A 20,454-nucleotide genomic window follows, 5' to 3' on the forward strand; every position below is an offset into this window, starting at 1 on the left:
GCTCTTGTTTGATTGCAGCATATGTATCCATACATAATCAGTCATCATCAGGATCTCTGAGTTTGGTACGGTCACTGTTGGCAATACCTAAGTGATAAGACCACTTGAATTTCCAATTATCACTTTTTTAATCAAACGTTTAGGTTCTTCATTTTCATTTTCAGTGGGAATGGATATTTTGTATGTCAGTATGTGAAAATCTGCATGAGTTCATCTTTGTGAAATTGCATTTGTGCACTCTTTGGCTTACCTATTCCTTTGGAGACATTTGAAAATTTGTCATCAACGCTTCACTTTATTTAGTCTGGCATTCAACTCAGCATTCAACTCGTGCTGTCTGTATACTTTTAAAAAAATTAAGTATTTCCCTTCATGTGTACACCATTAGTTGTGACCCTTCTGCCATTATCAATGGTGGGTGTTCCTGAACCATATGGAAATAGGTTAATTGACCTCTGTAGGCCTAACACTGGTATTATGCACAGTTTCCTTAAAGCTGCAGTCATCGTTGTCTGTGGGCTCCCAGAATCAGCCACTATAGGTGCAAACTCTATTCTCCAGGGAAGAGGTAAACTGGACAAACTGCATCTTATTAACAAAGCACATTAATGCATGTATATGATTTTTCAGATTGTCTTGACAAATGTACTTTGTACTTCCTTACCAGGTCCCAAATTTGCTCCACGACAGTGAACACCCAATGTAGCAGATAAAACAGGGCTGCATAATGAGTCAATTATAAATGGATTTCACGGTCAGCTATAGCTCAGTGGTAGCATTCTCGCCCGAGTCAGAAGGTTAAAGCTTCACTCGAGATTTGAGCATGTAATCTCGGCTGACACTTCAGTGCAGTGCTGAGAACATGCTGCGCTGTCGGAGCTGCCGTCTTTCGGATAAGACGTTAAAGTGAGACCTCGTCTTCCCTCACATGTGGATGCAAAAGAACCCACAGCGCTATTCGAAGAACAGGGAAGTACTCCCGGTGTCCTGGCCAATATTTATCCCTCAACCAACAACTAAAAACCGATGATTTGGTAATTTATTTCGTTGCTGTCTGTGGGACCTTGCTTTCTGCAAATTGGCTGCCACGTTTCTGACATTGCAAAAGCAGCCGCAATTCAAAAGTACTTCATTGGCAGTAAAAATCAACACCAGCAATTTGCATTTATATAGTTCCTTTAACGTAGTAAAATGTCCCGAGGCACTTCATAGAGTGATTCTCAAACAAAATTTGACATTGAGCTACAGAGATATTAGTACAGCTGACCAAAAGCTTGGTCAAAGAGGTAGGTTTGAAGAGCATTTTAAAGGAGGAGAGGGGTAAAGGTTTAGGGAGGGAATTCCAGAGCTTCGGCCTGAGACAACTGAAGGCACAGCCACCAATGGTTTTGCGAAGAACATAGAAGATGCGCAAGAGGCCAGAGATAGGGAGGGGCGAGGCCATAGAGGGATTTTAAACCAAGGATGGGAATTTTAAAATTGAGATGTTGCCGAACTGGGAGCCAGTGTAGATCAGTGAGCACAGGTGTGATGGGCGAACAGAATTTTGTGCAAGTTAGGCTAACAGAATTTTGGTTAAGCTCCAATTTACGGGGAATGCAAGATGAGGTGCTGGCCAGGAGAACTTTGGAATAGTTGAGTCTAGAGGTAACAAAAAGCATAGATGAGGGTTTCAGCAGATGAGCTGAGGCAGGGGCAGGATGGGCGATGTTACGGAGGTAGAAGTAGGCGGTCTTGGTGGTGAGGAGAATATGAGTTTGAAAGTGCAGCTCAGGGTCAAATAGGATGCCAAGGTTGTCAACAGTCTGGTTCAGCCACTGACAGTGGCCAGAGAGAGGTATGGAGTTTGTGGCTTCAGTCCTCCCAGTATTTAAGTGCTTTAGGTCAGCCTGAGGTCGTGAAAGGTGCTATATAAATGCAAGTTCTTTTCTTCTTAGTTTCACGAGTCCACCACCAATCTCTAGAACAGTTCACACATCCTTACTTGACACAGCCTTATCTCTTTTATCAATTTTTTTTTTTACATGACACAGATATCTCTCCTCGTCTGAACAATTATTGACTGCATCCTGTGAAATGTCTCTATTTTGCTGAGATGTGTCCTTTTACTCACCACCTTGCTTCTGCTTTATCTCAGTTTCTTTATTATGAAACTAATTTCAGATTCAATCCAGCCTTATCACCAATGTTGGGTTGTGAGTACACCTGAAGAAAAATCACTCCTTTTACAAGATCACCACCTTTTTATTTATCCCTTTAGTAATACTTACTCTGGCTTGTTGACCTCGTGGCCAGGAGTTAATCTAATGATTAACAGCATTACGCCCCAGACTAGTTTGCATCTACTGGGTAGATATGCAATACATCATGTAGTCTGAAGTGTCAGCTGCTGCACACACAAATTCAAAGAACTTACATTTATATAGCACCTTTCACAATCTCCGCACATCCCAAAGTGCTTTACAGCCAATTAAGTACTTTTTGAAATGTAGTCACTGTTGTAATATAGAAAACGTGGCAGTCAGTTTGCACACGGCAATGTCCCACAAACAGCAATGTGATAATGACCAGATACTCTATTTTTAGGTATTAGTTGAGTGATGAATATTGGCCAGGAATAAAAACTTGAAAGACTACAGTGCAGTTTCTATTAAAATTGGAATAGAATAAGACACCTGTACTAACAAGCTCATTGATGCCAAGAGGCAGTCACATTGCACAATGTAAAGACTCTTCCAGGGCAGATTCTATGGTGTCGGCAATCGTTTCAATTAATCCTTTTTATGGAACTTTATCTGCAGCTTTTTTGCTTTTAGCCTGACAGCAACTGCGATATCTGCTTTTCATTAGCTGCTTCTATATTTGTTTTGGCGAGTTGCCGGGACCACCAGCTTTGAGCATGGCTCTTGTGCAGTCAGCAGCAGCACTGGAGTGGACTTGCTGGATTTGTTGTGGCTGGCTGCCAGGAAGACTCAATGTTTTTTTTTAAAAACATGTCTTCCCGGCCTGTGATGAGTTTGCCTTGGGACTGCCACCAGCTGCTGGAGATTTGGGTCGTCAGGTGGGCTGTCAGTGCTGGTCCTCCTCTGGCATCAATATAGAAGCAGCTTGTGCATTTATAACTTTCCCATGCCTTTTCACCACTCCACTTCCAACTATTTTCACACCCACTTTGTTCTTTTAATGCCTTTCCCATTGCTTTACTGAGATGATCACTGCACATCAGCAGCCTCCATTAGTCTCTTTTCAGTTTTACAACAAACCTGTTTGCAGATCAGTAAACTCATTGGGCACTTTTGGCGAGTTACCGAAAACAAATAGTGGTGACTCCAGGAAACACTCAACAGGTCAGGCATCATCTGCGAAGAAACAAGTCATGTCACAGGCGAGTGTACTACCCACTGAGCCATGGCTGACACAGCTTATTAAATAGCTGCTTGCTACCATACAGTTTCTCATTGACCCATTTACCCATCTTGGGGGGGGGGGGGGGGGGGGGAGGTAATTAGTAGCGAGACTTTTGTCTATTTATGGTCATATACTGCTCACTTTGTGCAATAGCACCCAGCATATACTTTGAAATCCCCTTGACAATATCCTGCAACAAAGGACATTAAAACTGTATGGGCCCGAAATTCATCATATTACCGCCCACTACCGTCCAGAAATGGGAATTTGATCAAAAAAAATCAATTACTGTCCACTTACTGCCCAGATTCCCTCCGGCGGGAAATTCATCAGATATTTACGTCAATCGGAGAAGGCCCAAAAAAGCAAATTTGATCACTATGCCCGCCCTAAATAGCGTCCTGAAAAGTAAGGTCTTACCTGATCTTAGTCGAGCTTAAGCGGGCGGTAATAGTGTGCCTGGGCCCAAAACTCTGGAACTTCCTCTCTCTACCTCTCTTTCCTCCAAGACGCTCCTTAAAATATACCTCTTTTGGTTATATGTTGTAATTTCTTCTTGGGTGGCTTGGTGTCAATTTTTTTTTGTCTTATAGCACTCCTGTGAAACGCCTTAGGACATTTTACTACGTTAAAGGTGCTATATAAATACAAGTTGTTGTTGTTGCTCAGGGCAGCCTACACTGCGATGTGTGTGCACACTAGGTCCGTGCAGCAGAGCTGGTCTCCAGTTGTCTTGGTTAATTCTTGCCACTGGACCAAGACCTAGCTCTGTCAAGCCCATATGGTGGCTGGTGTGCAATAGCCATCACACATTAAAAATATCCACGCACAGGCATCTTCCACCCTTCAACATGTAGTTCAGGAACTGGAATATTATGTCCTTCATTGAAACACCTGTGAACTCATACCTTTTTGGCGTGGAAGCAAGTCATCCTCGAAATGAGGGACTGCCTATGATGTTGTTGTTATCAGTAAAGAAGCTAAACTGTGCTGTTTAAGGATTTGGAAATTGTTCTAATGACTATTTGATACATGAACGGTTTACTATAAAGAAATTGGCTGCCGTGTTTCCTTCGTTACAACAGCAACTACACTTCAAAAGTAGTTCATTGACTGTAAAGCGCTTTGGCACATTCCAAGTCTGTGCAAGACGTATATACGCTAATCTGACTTCCGTTTCTTTTTATTGAACTAGAAAGCAATTGGTTGCACTAACAATGCTCGTTAGTCTGCATTCTATGCTGTCCTACTTAAGTCAACTCCCCCAGTGGCTCCGTTACCGAAGCTCCACATCCAGCTCCTGAAATTCCGGGGCAGCAGCTCCGCTGAAGATCTTTCTCCATGGCCATCCCCCGCCCCCAGCCCGGCCCAGGCGACACATTCCAGGTCCCTTCGGCCAGCCGACCCGGTGGCAACCACATGCAACATCAGCCAGACTAGCAAATGATGTCAACAGAAAAAAAATAATTACGCATGCGTCGATCTCTGCCTCCGATTTTTGTTGTGTCTAATGGCCTCCACCCTGCTCCCGGCCATTAAATAATCTTCAAATTCGCGCTGGAGGATCTCAGCGGTAGCAGGCGGTAAAAAACCAAGGACCGCCCGAATACCGCCGAGAAATGGGCGGCAGCGGGAGATCATCAATTTCGAGTCCTATAATTCTCAACTACAGATTCAGCATGTTTGTAGTCGAATGGAATGGCTGCACCCAACAACATTTATATAGCACATTTAATGTAGGAAAACGTCCCAAGACAGGGAAACCTACTGACCTGTTCCAATCGCTTTAAATGATCTGTTTTTTCCATCCAAAAACAACGGCAGAAAAGAAACCAATAATTTCAATTTGGCACAGCAGTCTATCATGTACATTCCCTGCAGAAACTGCTTGCATTAAGCAAATGAACCCTATATATGTTGGAACTATGAAGGTGGAATCCAATGAATATTCGATCATAGATAAAAAGGCATCATTTTTGCAACCAGACTCCACAAGTGATTATTTAACTTACTGCACAACTGGCAGTAAACCCTCTCAGTTGTGGGCTTCTATGCACATTGGGGTTGAGCTTCCGCTAGTTATATCAGTGCAATCTCTGCGGAATCGGATGAATAAACGCAAAAGATCACGGAATTTAAAACGAGTTACATACAAAAGCACTTAAGTGATTCAAAAATCACTGCCCAAAACAGGCTCCACTCACAAAGCTGCTCACACCCGCAGGTCAAAATAGTAGGGATGGTGAGTTTCCAGCGATTGTGCTTGTTTGAAAGGGGTTATCAAATTGCACTCGTTTTTTTCGTGTACAGGTAGCAATACTGCTCAGGAGAGTGAATAAATTATTCACTGGTCAATGCAGAGGTAGTTAAATTAATTTGCACACTGCACAGATTGAAATCACTCACTACTCTGAAAACTTATGCCTTAATAAACTAAAATTAATTTAAATCAATCAGATTAATGTCTTAAAACTATAAAGGAAGGGCACATGGCATTATAAAGTTTGTAGAGAGAGAAATTTTTACAGTTTGATCCTTACCGTTTGATCTTCACCCGCACTCCCAAGGAAAAAAATTCAGTGGCTTTTATCGGATCTCCCATATCAGGTAATCGAGGCCCGATTGGCTCTGTTCCTAGTCACTAATCGATTACACCTCATTAACGCTGCTCTGTTGCACTGATTCATGGGAAATTTTACTTTTGGAATTATGCAAATGAGTTTGGGTGAAAATGTGAAACATAACTTCAAATTAGGAAATGATACAATTTGAAGCACATTTTGGGCACAATTTTCTGATTGCACCCGAAGCGGAAACTAAACACCATTATGTTCCTCACTCCAGGCTTAAGGAACAAGGTTGGTCGGTGCTCCACTATTACTTTTATACTGTGATAGGTTGCCTCATAATTCAGATGATAAACTGGCCACCCCCATTTCATAAGCTATCTGCTTTGAACTGAACCTGCAACATACCTGAATAACAGAACAATTGAAAAAACATGTCACAGTTGATGCATTTAAAAATGTAACTAGAATTTATCAAAATCTATTCGATCAGGTTATATATGTCAGCTGTGATGCAATCTGTGTCTTAAGACATGAAATAAATGTTTTGTACTAAACTTTATCAGTAAAGTACTGAGTAGAAGTGAGGAACTGATACACAAAGATAACTGGAAAAAGAGAGAATAAAAGAACCGACATATCTTTTCAGCAGTAATCCTATATATTTGAATGTTAATGGTTGCTTGGATCAGACATGATTCTATTTAGAACCGAAAGCTTTTATGTTAGGGACATTTTAACAGTGTCCATATTAAAAAGTATAATGCGTACAGTTGTCTAAGAAACTAAGTGAAAGTTTCCATTTCTGCAGGGAGAGCTTGCTGATAAGACACCAACTGTAATAGGACATTGTTTCTTTCTCCCCTTCAGATAATGTTGATACCTTGCTGGATTATGGTTCCATAGACCAGCGGTGCTGTCCCAAGTGAAAATTTTGATGCGTCTCTGCAAGGCATTCAACCATGAAGGGGTCAGAGTGGCAGCCAAGCCTGTCCTCATCCAATAACCACACACACCCTTTTCCAGTAGGGGTCACTGGATAGCATTCAGGAGTGGAAATTCAGGCTAATATTTCTCTTTCCCTGCCAAGAGGATCTGAACCCAAATGTAGCATTCCCAGATACTACTCCAACTGAGATGAGCTAACTCATTCACAACTGGGAATCACATCCAGGATCTTCTGGTCTGAGAGTGTTCTATCCACTGGGCTCCTTACATAATAGTGAACAAGGTGGACTTGGATACAGTTGTGTGATGGGCAACCATAGTCTCCTGGAAGTTGCCCGATTGCCTCTGCAGTGAGGGAGGAACTTCTCACTATTTTCCTGAGACTGGTCACAAATTTTTATTTTCTGTTCGGTTGTCTCCCACAGGAGTTAGCATTATTAGCCGTTAGAGGGGGCAGTGCACTGGGCTCAATTTTCCCCAAAGCATTTTTTTGGCGTACTTGAAGAGGTATGCCAGATTTTTTGGGGCCGAAGCATGCAAAAAAAATATTTTAAGTTTCCCAGTTGGATTTCTTCATTTTGGCGTGGCGTAACCCGACCTTTAGTTTTGGGGGTGGAGCCTTGATCTGTGCCAAAAAGATCGGGCTGCCATGGTAACCAGACACAATGAGAACTGAGGCTGCAAAGTGAAGCATACAGCCAGCTACTAGCACATTACAAGAATTGAATAAACACATAGTAAAAACTTACCTCCAACCCTGCCTGAAGGGCTTACTGGTCCAATCTCTGACTGTCTCTCTCGTGTATGTGAACCGGGGACCGAGAATGGGACTGGACTGTGAGAGAGAACCGGGGACCGAGAATGGGACCGGACTGAGAGAGAGAACCGGGGACCGAGAATGGGACTGGACTGAGAGAGAGAACCGGGGACCGAGAATGGGACTGGACTGTGAGAGAGAACCGGGGACCGAGAATGGGACCGGACTGAGAGAGAGAACCGGGGACCGAGAATGGGACTGGACTGTGAGAGAGAACCGGGGACCGAGAATGGGACCGGACTGAGAGAGAGAACCAGGGACCGAGAATGGGACCGGACTGTGTGAGAGAACCGGGGACCGAGAATGAGACCGGACTGTGTGAGAACCGGGGACCGAGAATGGGACTGGACTGTGAGAGAGAACCGGGGACGAAAATGGGACCGGACTGAGAGAGAGAACCAGGGACCGAGAATGGGACCGGACTGTGTGAGAGAACCGGGGACCGAGAATGGAACCGGACTGTGTGAGAGAACCGGGGACCGAGAATGGGACCGGACTGTGTGAGAGAACCAGGGACCGAGAATGGGACCGGACTGTGAGAGAGAACCGGGGACCGAGAATGGGACCGGACTGTGTGAGAACCGGGGACCGAGAATGGGACCGGACTGTGTGAGAGAACCGGGGACCGAGAATGGGACCGGACTGTATGAGAACCGGGGACCGAGAATGGGACCGGACTGTATGAGAACCGGGGACCGAGAATGGGACCGGACACCGAGAATGGGACCGGACTGTGTGTGAGAACCGGGGACCGAGAATGGGACCGGACTGTGAGAGAGAACCGGGGACCGAGAATGGGACCGGACTGTATGAGAACCGGGGACCGAGAATGGGACCGGACTGTGAGAGAGAACCGGGGACCGAGAATGGGACCGGACTGTGTGTGAGAACCGGGGACCGAGAATGGGACCGGACAGCCTTCGGGCGAGGTTGGAGGGAAGTTGCTGCTGTGTGTTTTTCAATTCTTTCAGTGTGTCCTGCATCTGCTGCGCCGATTTCCTGAACTCTCTGGAAGGTTTTTCTGCAGAGGTCACATACGCTGGCCTAAGCAGAACTGGAGCAGCTCTCGGCCAAACTTCCTTAAATGGCCAGAATTGGCTTAGGTGACTGGTTACGCCCCCTTTGGCTGAAAAAAAAAACTGACCTAAAAAAAAATCATAACTGAGTTACACTGGTGCAAATTGACTGGGGAAACTGTGGTTTTTCAACTTAGGCCAAAAAGAGCAGCCTGCTCCAAAAAAACACGCAAATCACTGGGGAAAATTGAGCCCATTGTCTTTTCTCTTTTTCACATGCAGGCTCTTATTGCAACAATGTGAATTACCTCTTGCATTTATTTTCCATTTAGGGCTTCAGAAGGCAGAACAGTGGAGGTTCCATACAGAGGGGATGTAGAGAGCACAATCCTCGACATTTTAGGGGGATTACGCTCTACCTGCACCTACGTGGGAGCTGCTAAACTGAAGGAACTGAGCCGGAGGACAACATTCATCCGAGTAACACAGCAGTTTAACCAAATGTTTTCTTAGCCTGGGGTCTCAGGCAAAAGAAACTGAAGAGTTTCATTTACACCGTGGTCTCCCATTCAAAAGCTTGAGTGTACTTCAATATAATTTCCACTTCTGCATAGTGCAATAATGTTTACTGTTTCTTTGGTTTGAAGCTTAAAATAAAATAGACCCATTGCCTCCAGGATTTTTAGCTAGGTTTGCACTGCTGTCTTCCACTGTCTGTACAGTCAAAAATATTCTATCGCTGTGAAGCAGTTCTTTACTGAAGATGTCATCATGAGATAAAGATCAATAATTGCTTCAACCAAATTATTTTCAGGTGTTAAAAATATGGGGCACTATTGCCTAGTATACAATGAATATCTCAATTCTGTATACAGTGCTCAGGAGTATACAATTATGAATGTCGCGAAACAATGTAATTTGAAGAATTATTTTTAATTATACAAGACGGCTTAAAAAAAACTGTGTATATTGTCTGGGGATATGGAATTAAAAATTACATACATAAAACTAGTGGTTCATTTTAATAGCGTGTAGCTCCCATATCCAATAGTGATATTACAGGAGTGTGAAGTGGAATAGATCATAATAATATCACATCAGCTGGAGCTCTCCAGGAAACATAATGTGCCAACTTTAATATTCTTTTCTGAACTAATAGTGTTTCTTTTTGTACTTCTAGAATACATCGAATTGCTCAATTTTGTTTTAAAAGACTTTCTGATGCAGTAAATTCTGAAAGTAGAAATAAAACCTGTGTAGTTCACTTCAATTCCTGTTACTGGCCCTTTGATAGTACAGGTTCAACCTCCAAAATCTGGAGTTCCGGATCCAGAATGTTCCAGAATCCGGGCCGATCCGTGGTGGGGTCGTCCGGAAACCGGAAAATATATCTGGATTCTCCCTGCCTCGGCGAACCAACTTCGCCCCGGCCCAAACACTTCCTCAGCGGCGGTACCCCGCCCGATCAGGTCCTCGGCGGCAGGGCCCGCCTGAACAACTCCATGGTGGCAGGGCCCCGCCTGAACAACTCCATGGTGGCAGGGCCCCGCCTGAACAACTCCATGGTGGCAGGGCCCCGCCTGAACATCTCCATGGTGGCAGGGCCCCGCCTGAACAACTCCATGGTGGCAGGGCCCCGCCTGAACATCTCCATGGTGGCAGGGCCCCGCCTGAACTCCATGGTGGCAGGGCCCCGCCTGAACATCTCCATGGTGGCAGGGCCCCGCCTGAACAACTCCATGGTGGCAGGGCCCCGCCTGAACAACTCCATGGTGGCAGGGCCCCGCCTGAACATCTCCATGGTGGCAGGGCCCCGCCTGAACATCTCCATGGTGGCAGGGCCCCGCCTGAACATCTCCATGGTGGCAGGGCCCCGCCTGAACATCTCCATGGTGGCAGGGCCCCGCCTGAACATCTCCATGGTGGCAGGGCCCCGCCTGAACATCTCCATGGTGGCAGGGCCCCGCCTGAACATCTCCAGGGAAATGAGGCCCCACCCGTCGCCCTGAACAGCTCATCGACGATCACCCCCCCTCTCTCTTTCTCCACTCCCGCCCCCCCCCCTTTCTGACGTTCCGAAATCCTGAAATACCCGAACCTGGGCTCAGAGGTTTCCGGATTCGTGATGTCAGAAAGACGTTCCAAAATCCAGCAAAACGCAAAATCCAGAACGGCCTCAGTCCTGAGGATTCCGGATTCGGTACGCTGCACCTTTATACTAATGACTCACGAGTCAGCCATTCCTTTACTGAAATTGAACATTATAGCTGCTCAACTTTACATGCAGGGAACAAATAACTGGTTATCCACATGCTATGCATTTGTAATCCTCAAAACCTTTTAGCTTTAATCTGGATTTAGCAACTAAAGTTTAAAATGTACATCTTGTACAGTGACTACGTAATAAGATTTGATTATATTTAACGTCACAAGCAAATGAAGACAGTCATAATAAAATTCTACGGTGCTGATCACATCATACAACTTGCAGAAATAGTTCATGGTTCTTATTTACATACTTGATTTTTTTTTAAAGCAGCTTTGATTTTCCAACAGAGTGAATAAGTCAGAACTTGTAACATTGAAAGAGACAGCAGCAGAATCCAGACATTGGCCTAAAGGACCAAAGGAAGAGAGAAATGTATAGGACCAGAAAAGATCACTGCTTTCCATCTGGCTAGTCCCAGTGTCTGGGAAATATATCCCATGATAGCTCTCATACCCCTCTATTAAATTTTGCAGCAGGTACTTACCTGAATCTCTCATGAATTTGCTGGTACAATCAGTCCCCACTGCTTTCCTTGGCAGTCATTACAGAGGATGGAGAATCTAGGGAAAGTAGTTAAATCTAAACTGTCTTTTCACCTACCCTCAACTAAGTTTGAGACTATGCTCTCCCATTGTAGAATCTGTGGCTGTTAAACATAGACATTTATTTTATCCATAATCAATAGATTCTTGAATACTTAAGTATAGTCGATCCTAACCCTACTCTTCTCCTGTGTAAACACTCCCAGCTTTTGCAGCCTCTTATAATTTGGGTGCCCAATTCCAGTTGTGCTATTAGTTGGTATTAAGTCCAGTCATAAATGATCCAGATAAATGCGTGTAGATAGTTTAAACAATACATGTACATTGGCATAAACACTGCAGCAGCAGCTCTCAAATCTAAAGCTACAATTGGGTGTCAGCCGTGGCTCAACTTTGAATCAGTAGGTTGTGGCTTCCATTCCCACTTGAGACTTGACTGCAAAATCTAGGCTGAAACTCCTTTTACAGTATTGGAGGAGTGTTGCATTATTGGAGGTGGTGTCTTTCAGACGAAACATTAAACCGAGGCCCCATCTGCCCTCAGGTGGACATAAAAGATCTCATAACACTATTCGACAAAGAGCAGGGTAGTTCTCCCCAGTGTTCTGGCCAATATTTATCTCTTAACCAACATCATTACCAATTAAAACAGATTATCTGGTCATTATCACACTGCTGTTTGTGGGACCTTGCTATGCACAAATTGCTGCTATGTTTCTTATATTACAACATTGAGTGCACTTAAAAAGTACTTAATTGGCTGTGAAGCTCTTTGGGATGTCCTGAGATTGTGAAGGGTACTATGTAAATGTAATCTTTTTTGCTGAGATCACTCTAGAATCAGAATATTGCCCTTTAGAACGCTAAGTTCCCTATTCAATTCAGTTGCATTACTCCACAAAGCACATTATTTTTTTCTTGATTTTTTTCGCTGTGCGAACTCTCAAACTGAAACAACTACAGCCAGCAGCTGCGTACCATATCATGACTCTCAGATTTTTGGTCAAACAATTGGAGAAATAGTGAGTTGCAGAACGCTGATGACATCGAACACATCACTTGAATGTCACGGGATTTCCAAGTAGATAGAACCACTGCAGGAAACACTAGGACAATGTTACTTAATGTATGGATTTTATTTAGGATGATATATCTGAAGCCAAGCAATAATTTCTCAACCCCATCTCTTCTATTTTTAGACTTGGCAAAAGGTGGTAACCTCCAGGTCTACAAAATACTAATCTCTGCAAGTTGCAGGTGCCTCGGTTTCTGGCCCACTCTCCGTTCTTCTGTAGACTTACATATTCAACACAACAGCTTTTCTGTGGGGAGGACCACATTGAAAATGTGGAATTATACGACTGTCAGCAATGTCTTAAGGTGATACTCACTGGAGTAACCTGTAAGATATATATTTTGTTTTGTGGTTAAGTCCTTGACCAAAATCAAGGCACAGCCTTACTTCAATGAACATGCCATGGCATGGGGAGAAGAAGGGTGTTCAGACATATAAACATATAAAAGTAGCAAATAAGGCAGTATTCTATGTGCTGGAAAACTATCATGCTATTACAGAATCATCTCCACTCACTGAAAAATAGAACATTAATTGAAGAAATTACTTTTTTTTTTTTAAGTGCAGCCTCTTTTACCATAAAAACTGTCTTCCCATTAGCTTGTAGCTACTCTAACTATGTTTTGGAGAGAGTAGTCAAGGGCTGTCTCAGAGTTAAATGTCTTCATTTTAGAAGTCTACGAAGTGGATAATGAACAGTGACCTGAGAAGTGCTACAAGAGAACTCCAGTGCTTTTCATACACAGCAGCATTCCTCCAAACCCTGGTCAAAACTTTATCTCGCTGAATGGAAAAACTCAAGTTAACACAAAACACTTCTCAAATATTTTGTTCGTGACAGAAGTTTATTTAACCTCATCAACCCACAAAATGAAATGTAGTTTCAAAGTGATGGTCAGCCATTTAGCAGCCAGTTGCCAGTAGTTTTGAGAGACTGCTTGGCACCTTTTTGTCACCAGTTGTTGCCAAGAAGCTATGATAAAGAAAACTGGGAGTGTTTTGCTCATTTTAAGTTTTTTTTGTCTTAGCAAATTGCAGAATCACATCCTCCCAAAGAATTGCTGCTTAATTACAGCAGTATTACCTATATTGTGAAATCTCCCTAGAGCCATCCGACTATTTTTCTTACATACTTTCTTAGCTGTGAAATAAATTGGGTTTATTTAGACACCATTTAATATTTTACATACTCAATGAAGTAACTTCTTCCCTTAACCGCATTCTTTCTAGACTTTTAAGATTCACCAGTTTCATCAGAGCTCATCCTTTTCCATGTGTGATTTGTTTTGCTACTATTCAAAGTGCCTTATCTAATACAAGCACATCTATTTTGTGCCTGATGACTAAAACAGTATTTTGGCCAGTACACGGTAAAGCCTGTGAAACTTGTACACTTACAAGAGTAAATCTTATTAAGTTGTGCTCCCAATGCGGAGTTTCGCCCATCTGGAGTATTTATTGGGAGTGTGACCATGGGGTCCATAGGATTTTCTTCCCATGGACCAAAAATTCTGCAAGGCCCAATAACTTCCATGTCCAAATTCAAGAAATGCAGTCCTGGTGGCCAAAGCTCCACAGGAAGCATCAATTCATAAAATGCCCCAATCATTCAACTATTCTAACTACATATCCTAGTGTTCCGTTAGCCTTCTTAGTTGGCTCGTGACAATGGATATAGAATTTTTTTATTGCATCCTGTCTTCACTGCTCTCGCTATTTTTGCTTCATTAACAAATTTGACCATGTTACAGTTGGTTTTGAAAACCAGATCATTTATGTAGATTAGAAACAATAGGAGTTCAAGCACAAATTATCGTGGATCTTCACCACCACACCCACCCACCCCAGTCTGACATTACATGTCTCGAGTACTCTGTTTTTCTATTACGCCACTTTTAGTTTTGGGAGAGTGATGCCAAACCTATTTGCATCACCTTCCTACATTAATGTACTACCCTGTGCCTCTGGTCCCCTGGATGCCAGCTGATGGTTAATTCTGAAAACAACCACCTAGTTGGAGGCATAGCTGAGGTGTTGAGGAACTTTCAATTTATATTTGGAAATAAAGTCTTCTATTTAAAAAAAAACTAGCATGAGCCAGCAAACAAGACACAGATAGATTAATGCATACTTGCATCACAGCAAGGTGATACGTTGAACAGTCTCAATGCATTTACAAGGCCATTGTGGGAGGCAGTAAAACCAGTAGATCGGGAAACCTGTTCAGTTTACATATGATAGGCATTGAGTTTTATATCTTGTTCTGTTGAGAAAAAGTCTTGTTCATATGGTGCCTTTCATGACCTCAGGCCATCGCAAAGCACTTCACAACCAATTAAGTACTTTTGAAATGTAGTCACTGTTGTAATGCAAGAAATTTGTGCACAGCAAGGTCCTACAAACAGCAGTGTGATAATGATCAGATCATCTGTTTTTTTAGTGATGTTGGTTGAGGGATAAATATTGGTCAGAGTACTTGACTCCTTGGCTCACAGACTTTGCGCAATGGCATTTGCAATGTAGAAAGAACTTTCGGTTTCCTGTTTTTTTTATACAATCCCAAATTCTGTCCTGTATTCCTGTAGCTTTTAGTTTTCATTTCTTTATTTTACCAATTTCCTCTTAAGGGACTGGGTATACTGTAGAAATTGGATAGCAACAAATTGGTATCATCCTCTCCAGTGAATGCAGAGCTCTGCTTTATTCCTGTCAATAACAATGGACCCACTGTGTGCTTTATAACTATAGTGCTCAAGTGCCTGAGGAGGCTGTGTGAAGTTAAGTGATCGATACAAAGTGCGTCAAAAGAATAAAACTGGAAACAAGCAACTAGAGGAAACAGTTGCGGTTGGCACTGTTATTTTATTAGTACGAGTATACTGAAACAATAAACTTGTACTGGTATACAGACAATTTCTTTAAAACAAAATTTGTTCAAAGTCTGGATCAAATATTATCATAATAATGAAATAACTTCTAACTAGAAAACCTGCAAGCACCATCAAAGAAAGGGACCATAAAATTCAACAGACCCGAGTGTATCCTACAAATAGACACACCACGATTAGAAAATAGAATATGAATTCTTCCATTTGTATAATTGTTTAAAAAAAGCTAGTGCAAGTACAATATTGTACACTGGAATTACATAGAATACGCACGTGTACGGAAAACGTCCCCCTTTCACAATGAAAGCTCTTAACTACGTATTTATGCACTGAAAAAACTCTCATCATCATCAGTAAGGTGCAAAACATTTTTCCCTCCCCCATTTTCCTGCGTCTACTGGCCATTGCCATTAGGTGACCACAGCTTAGTCAGTCCATGAAGAAAACAAAAAAAAACAATTACCGCCTCTATTTGATTCTCGATGGAAGACTTAAAACTTTCAATAGGTACCAACAACCAAAAACATAGCAAACTCAGGAGCAGCAGTTCATATCTGGGAACTATTCACAAACTGGCTGCATGTCTAAAAGCCTTTGTACAGTACTTCATCCTTGCCACAGTCTGAACAGATCAATCTCCTGGGCATTACAAATTAAAATGTACAACTAAATTTAACCTTCAACTTCTCTAATGGTTTATTCCCCCCGCCCCCCCCCCCGAATATATTACAAGGTATGAAAGTCAAAGCTAGTTTAAACAGTATCCGAGTCTTTCAAAAACTGAGTAACCTTCCACCAACATTCAAATCTCCATGTGCAATAGGTTCACATTACCTGTACTAATCGATACGAGCAAGCCTTTACTGTTAAACCCTTCAAAAGCAGTTTGTTTACAAGGTTCCAACCAGATACAGTGCTACGATGATCTGATCAGTAAGGTAACAATATTTGAGGCTAGGTCTGTTAAAAAAGAAATTAGGCTTCAGAGTTAGTGAAAGTGCTGCTTCCGGTTACATCAGTGTTCCACATGCACACCAGCCCCATCCCTGAGTAAGAGGTGTGAAAGGGTTCTACAGGTCTCTCCAATCATCCTGTCCAGACAAATTAAAAAGGTGTTGTAGGTGGAAATCTCTCCTATTATAGGAACAGTCAGTAAATATTTGTAACTGTCTACAAACAGGTGGGATTACCCTGACTACCTTTGTGTGATTTTGTGTTTTATTTTTGTCCACTACAAACTTTTTAAAAAATAGCCTGTTGTCAGTTAACTATTGCAAATCAGACTTTGTACAGAGGCACATGGCTGATCTGGTTATAAATGAAAAGGCTTTCCTTGCATTCTGATCCAGCTCTTTTTTTTAAAAAAGGAGGCCAGGGACTCGTTTTTTTTAAAAAAGCTAGCAGTACAATGATTAGCAAGAAATGCAAATAATACTTTTTAAAATGTAAGCTAAAAGATGTGAACTATCAGATTAAACTTGGCACTTTTAACAAAAGGTTATTGCACGTACTAAACAAGCAAACAAATTCAGAGTAATAGGTGATTGGATCGAATGATGTTACCTGGCATTATGCTAGAACTGGAATTCCTACTTATAAATCAACATAAAACAAGTATTGCTCGCATTGCGCCTGACTATTTCCTGTAGTGTTTCTTCAGTAGATCCAGTCAGTTTAACGAGTCCCTGCTTCCTGGGGAAAAAAACACCTATTTAAATGTATAGTGGTACTGATTCTTTTATCTAAAATCTCATATGTATTTCTGTACTCCACTGCTCCTCCATTTCAATTACCTCTTACCATCTAGCATTAAGAAAAATAAAACAATGTGACTGTCCTGAGCAAGTAAATGGAAGGGCTGATGTATTTACTGAGCAGAAACTCCATTTTATCATTAGGAACCCAGCACTAACCAAGCAATGTGAATGTGCAATATACTGAAAACCAGCCCAGCTATTTTGGTGCATCGCTGAGAGATTTAATTATAATGAACTTCTGCAATACTCAAGTCTTTTGTCTCACCACCACCACCGCCGCCGCCCCCCCCAGACCCCATTAAGATCTTGAAACAGCTTTGGATACAATCTTAAAGATGCAAGTGCTAGCTACAAGCCAAGAAATTACAGTTTCCAATGCCATCCAAACTTCCAAGTTACTTGCACAAATTAAAAAGTTATCACCCCCTGCTCACTTCCAAGTTTTCAGTTTTGCTTGAGAACCTGTTATGAAACTAAAAATCAACTGCAAGATCAAAGGAGGCTTTGTTCATTTTAAATACTGCATTTTTGATGAATGACATTTTAAGTGTTTTCGTGTTATGTGCTTTAGAAAGCACTGCGCATGTCAAACTAAAATAATCTAACTTAAGCTCTACTTGAAGATGACTGAGAACAAAGATCTGAATGAGTAAAACCCTGTACATTTTTTTAAAATCATAAACTATCACTGGTATACACTGACATTCTGTGTAAAATATAATTAAGCAGATAAGAAACCTTTTTATTATACTATTTGAAACCATCTTTAATTTTTGAAAGATCTGCTATTGAGGAGCCTGATATCTTTTAAAACTGCAAGTTACTGGAAACATTCATCCTTTTGAGCTGTCCTAAGAGAGATTACTTTCATAGATATGTCAGACTTTTGAGTCAACCACTAAACTCGATATCCCAAGAAACAACACTGTGGGAAGGTCCCAATGCTAAGGCAGGCCAAACAATGATCGCTACATCTCTTTTTTTTAGTTTCCCCTTTTTTAAAAAAAAGGTAGAGAAAAAAACAACAATTGACAGATTCACTGCATGATTGTTGACTCTCAAGGTGTGCAAATTGCCAAATGCTTTAAAAGTACAACAGTTAAACACTGGATAACCCTAGATTTCTCTTCCAGCTTTTGTTTCAACTCTGGGATTTTTTTCCCCTCTTTTTGAAGCATTACATTTAAAAAGTGCTTTCTGATAAAGCAGTCTTCAGTGGACTACTGCTACCATATATAATCATTCACGCAAGAATCATCACGAATGATTCTCATTCTTCCAAACAACTTGAATCTACAATTGGTTCTAGACTCACGCCCTCTAGACCACATCATTCTTCAGTTTCCTTTTCCTTTCAAGTTCAGTATCTAGTTCTATGTCGATGACAGTGTTTACAGATAATACTAAACTTGTCATTTTGGTATGATGTTGAGCATTCAGACCAAGATACCCAGTAAATAAATATTACTGAATTGCAAGTGCTTAAAGACCATCCTGCCACTTTGTTGTGTTGCACAACATTCAAATAAGCGTGGGGAAAAAGAAAGCGGCACCAGTTGTCACTAAATACGAACTGAATAAAAAAAAATTAAAAACAGTACCAGAGAAGATAATAATGAATTCTAATCATGATAGGAATAATCCAGGTGAGAATTTTCATAAGGGCATTCAATAAACAGTGAACAGTCAAAGCTATGTGGAAAGAACAGTTACCAGTCTCCTCCTTAACACCATTTGAAATTATTACAACATGTTATTAACAAAAAACCTAAAATAACAAGCAGATAACATGTAAATACTGGGTTTTTTTTCTAGCTTTAAGTCTACAGTACAGTATTATAGATTTAAATTTTTTTGAGCTTCTGCCGCTCCCCAAAGTGCCTTCACTTGCCTACGTTGGACCGTCCTTCAATGCAAATCTTAACCTCCTGAGGAATGAAGGAAGGCTTGGGAAGATTCAACGGCTGCTCTTCATCGGTCTTCTCTACTTTTCGCGTTTCGGGAGCAGACCACCTCCTTTTTCTTGTTGGAGGCCTCCCGACCTCTGTTTTGTTTAGCCAAGAACTTGCAGACTGTATTGTAATGGTTTCAGAAAACCTCAGTTTGCCATTTTCTGAGACAACTGGTACACTTCCCTGAACAATCCCGTTCTCTTGCTCCAAATGTCGGGGCCTGCTCCCAGATATACTATAATTCTTTGGGTGCTTCAACAAGACACCAGTCGAGTCAATAGTCTGTCCTTTCTTTATAGAGCCATTTTTCAGATTTTTCAGTGTAAGAGATATGCAAACGTCACCAACAGAAAGTTTGGAACATGGCAAACCAAAGAGCTGGGAGGTTCTTTCCGGACAACATGATGACCAGCCTTTTCCAAAAACAAAAAAAGGATGTTCCACTAGAACATCAACACTGACCTGAAAATAAAATTCAACACAGTAAATCTTCACCTGTTTAAATGCAACATTCAAAACATGAGCTTCATGAAGTATACAAGCCTATTATCTATTAACAGTTGACAAAAAGTACCAAGAATACAAGAACAAAAACATTGACAATCACCAGTTACAGTTTTAGATATCAAAGTGAAACTGACCAGATGGAATAAAATGAATTATATTTCACCATCACTCTCAATACGATTTGACTGAAACATGCATATAGGTTTTGTGGTAATGAGGAGTGTTTTCTTAATGACACCATAAGCATTTTTATTGATTATCCCAAGTTAATTCCTTGCTCGATTTCCTTTGTAGACTTCATGGACATATAGGCTGGAATTTTCCTTAACTCGGCAGGTACAGGGCGTGCAATGTCAATGGCGGGTCCCAGCCCCGCTGCTGATGCCATCCCACTCTGGAAAATGAATTTATGTCGATGGGCCTCATCAACCTCTCCCAGCGTGTTTCCCGGCCCAATTAGAGGAAGCAGATCTGGTGACGTCATTCATGACATGGCATCAGCCGGTTTCCTTAAATGGGCGATGGCTAACTTTCTTTTGACATTTGTGCTGCCAGTGTTCTATAGCATTGAGGTGCTGCAAACACTGAATCACTGTACAGAGGTGCAGGGCTGCAGCCAGGTTCTCCTATGACTCCCTCCATATGCTTATGGAGGGAGTCAGAGCACGCAGGGAGGAGGTCTTATCTTCTGATGGGTGAGAGAGACCT

General features: G+C 41.9%; 2 protein-coding genes across 13 annotated transcripts in view; one reads left to right on the forward strand and one right to left on the reverse strand.

The window, feature by feature from the left end:
* Positions 1-9,764, forward strand: part of LOC139264366 (GMP reductase 1) — a 139,440-nt gene extending 129,676 nt beyond the window's left edge. Inside the window, exon 9 of the mRNA XM_070880681.1 lies at positions 9,089-9,764. Coding sequence (XP_070736782.1) covers positions 9,089-9,269 — 181 coding nt within the window. The 3' untranslated portion in view covers positions 9,270-9,764. The remainder of the gene's footprint in view (positions 1-9,088) is intronic.
* A 6,470-nt stretch (positions 9,765-16,234) lies between these two features.
* The window catches only part of atxn1a (ataxin 1a), a 399,635-nt gene continuing 395,415 nt past the window's right edge, over positions 16,235-20,454 (reverse strand). For all 12 annotated transcript variants that reach the window (XM_070880692.1, XM_070880687.1, XM_070880691.1 and 9 more), the window contains one exon: positions 16,235-19,701. In XM_070880692.1, the coding sequence (XP_070736793.1) occupies positions 19,171-19,701 (531 nt within the window). In that variant the 3' untranslated portion in view covers positions 16,235-19,170. The remainder of the gene's footprint in view (positions 19,702-20,454) is intronic.

Source organism: Pristiophorus japonicus, chromosome 5 (assembly GCF_044704955.1).
Source record: "Pristiophorus japonicus isolate sPriJap1 chromosome 5, sPriJap1.hap1, whole genome shotgun sequence".
Taxonomy (NCBI): Eukaryota; Metazoa; Chordata; class Chondrichthyes; family Pristiophoridae; genus Pristiophorus; species Pristiophorus japonicus.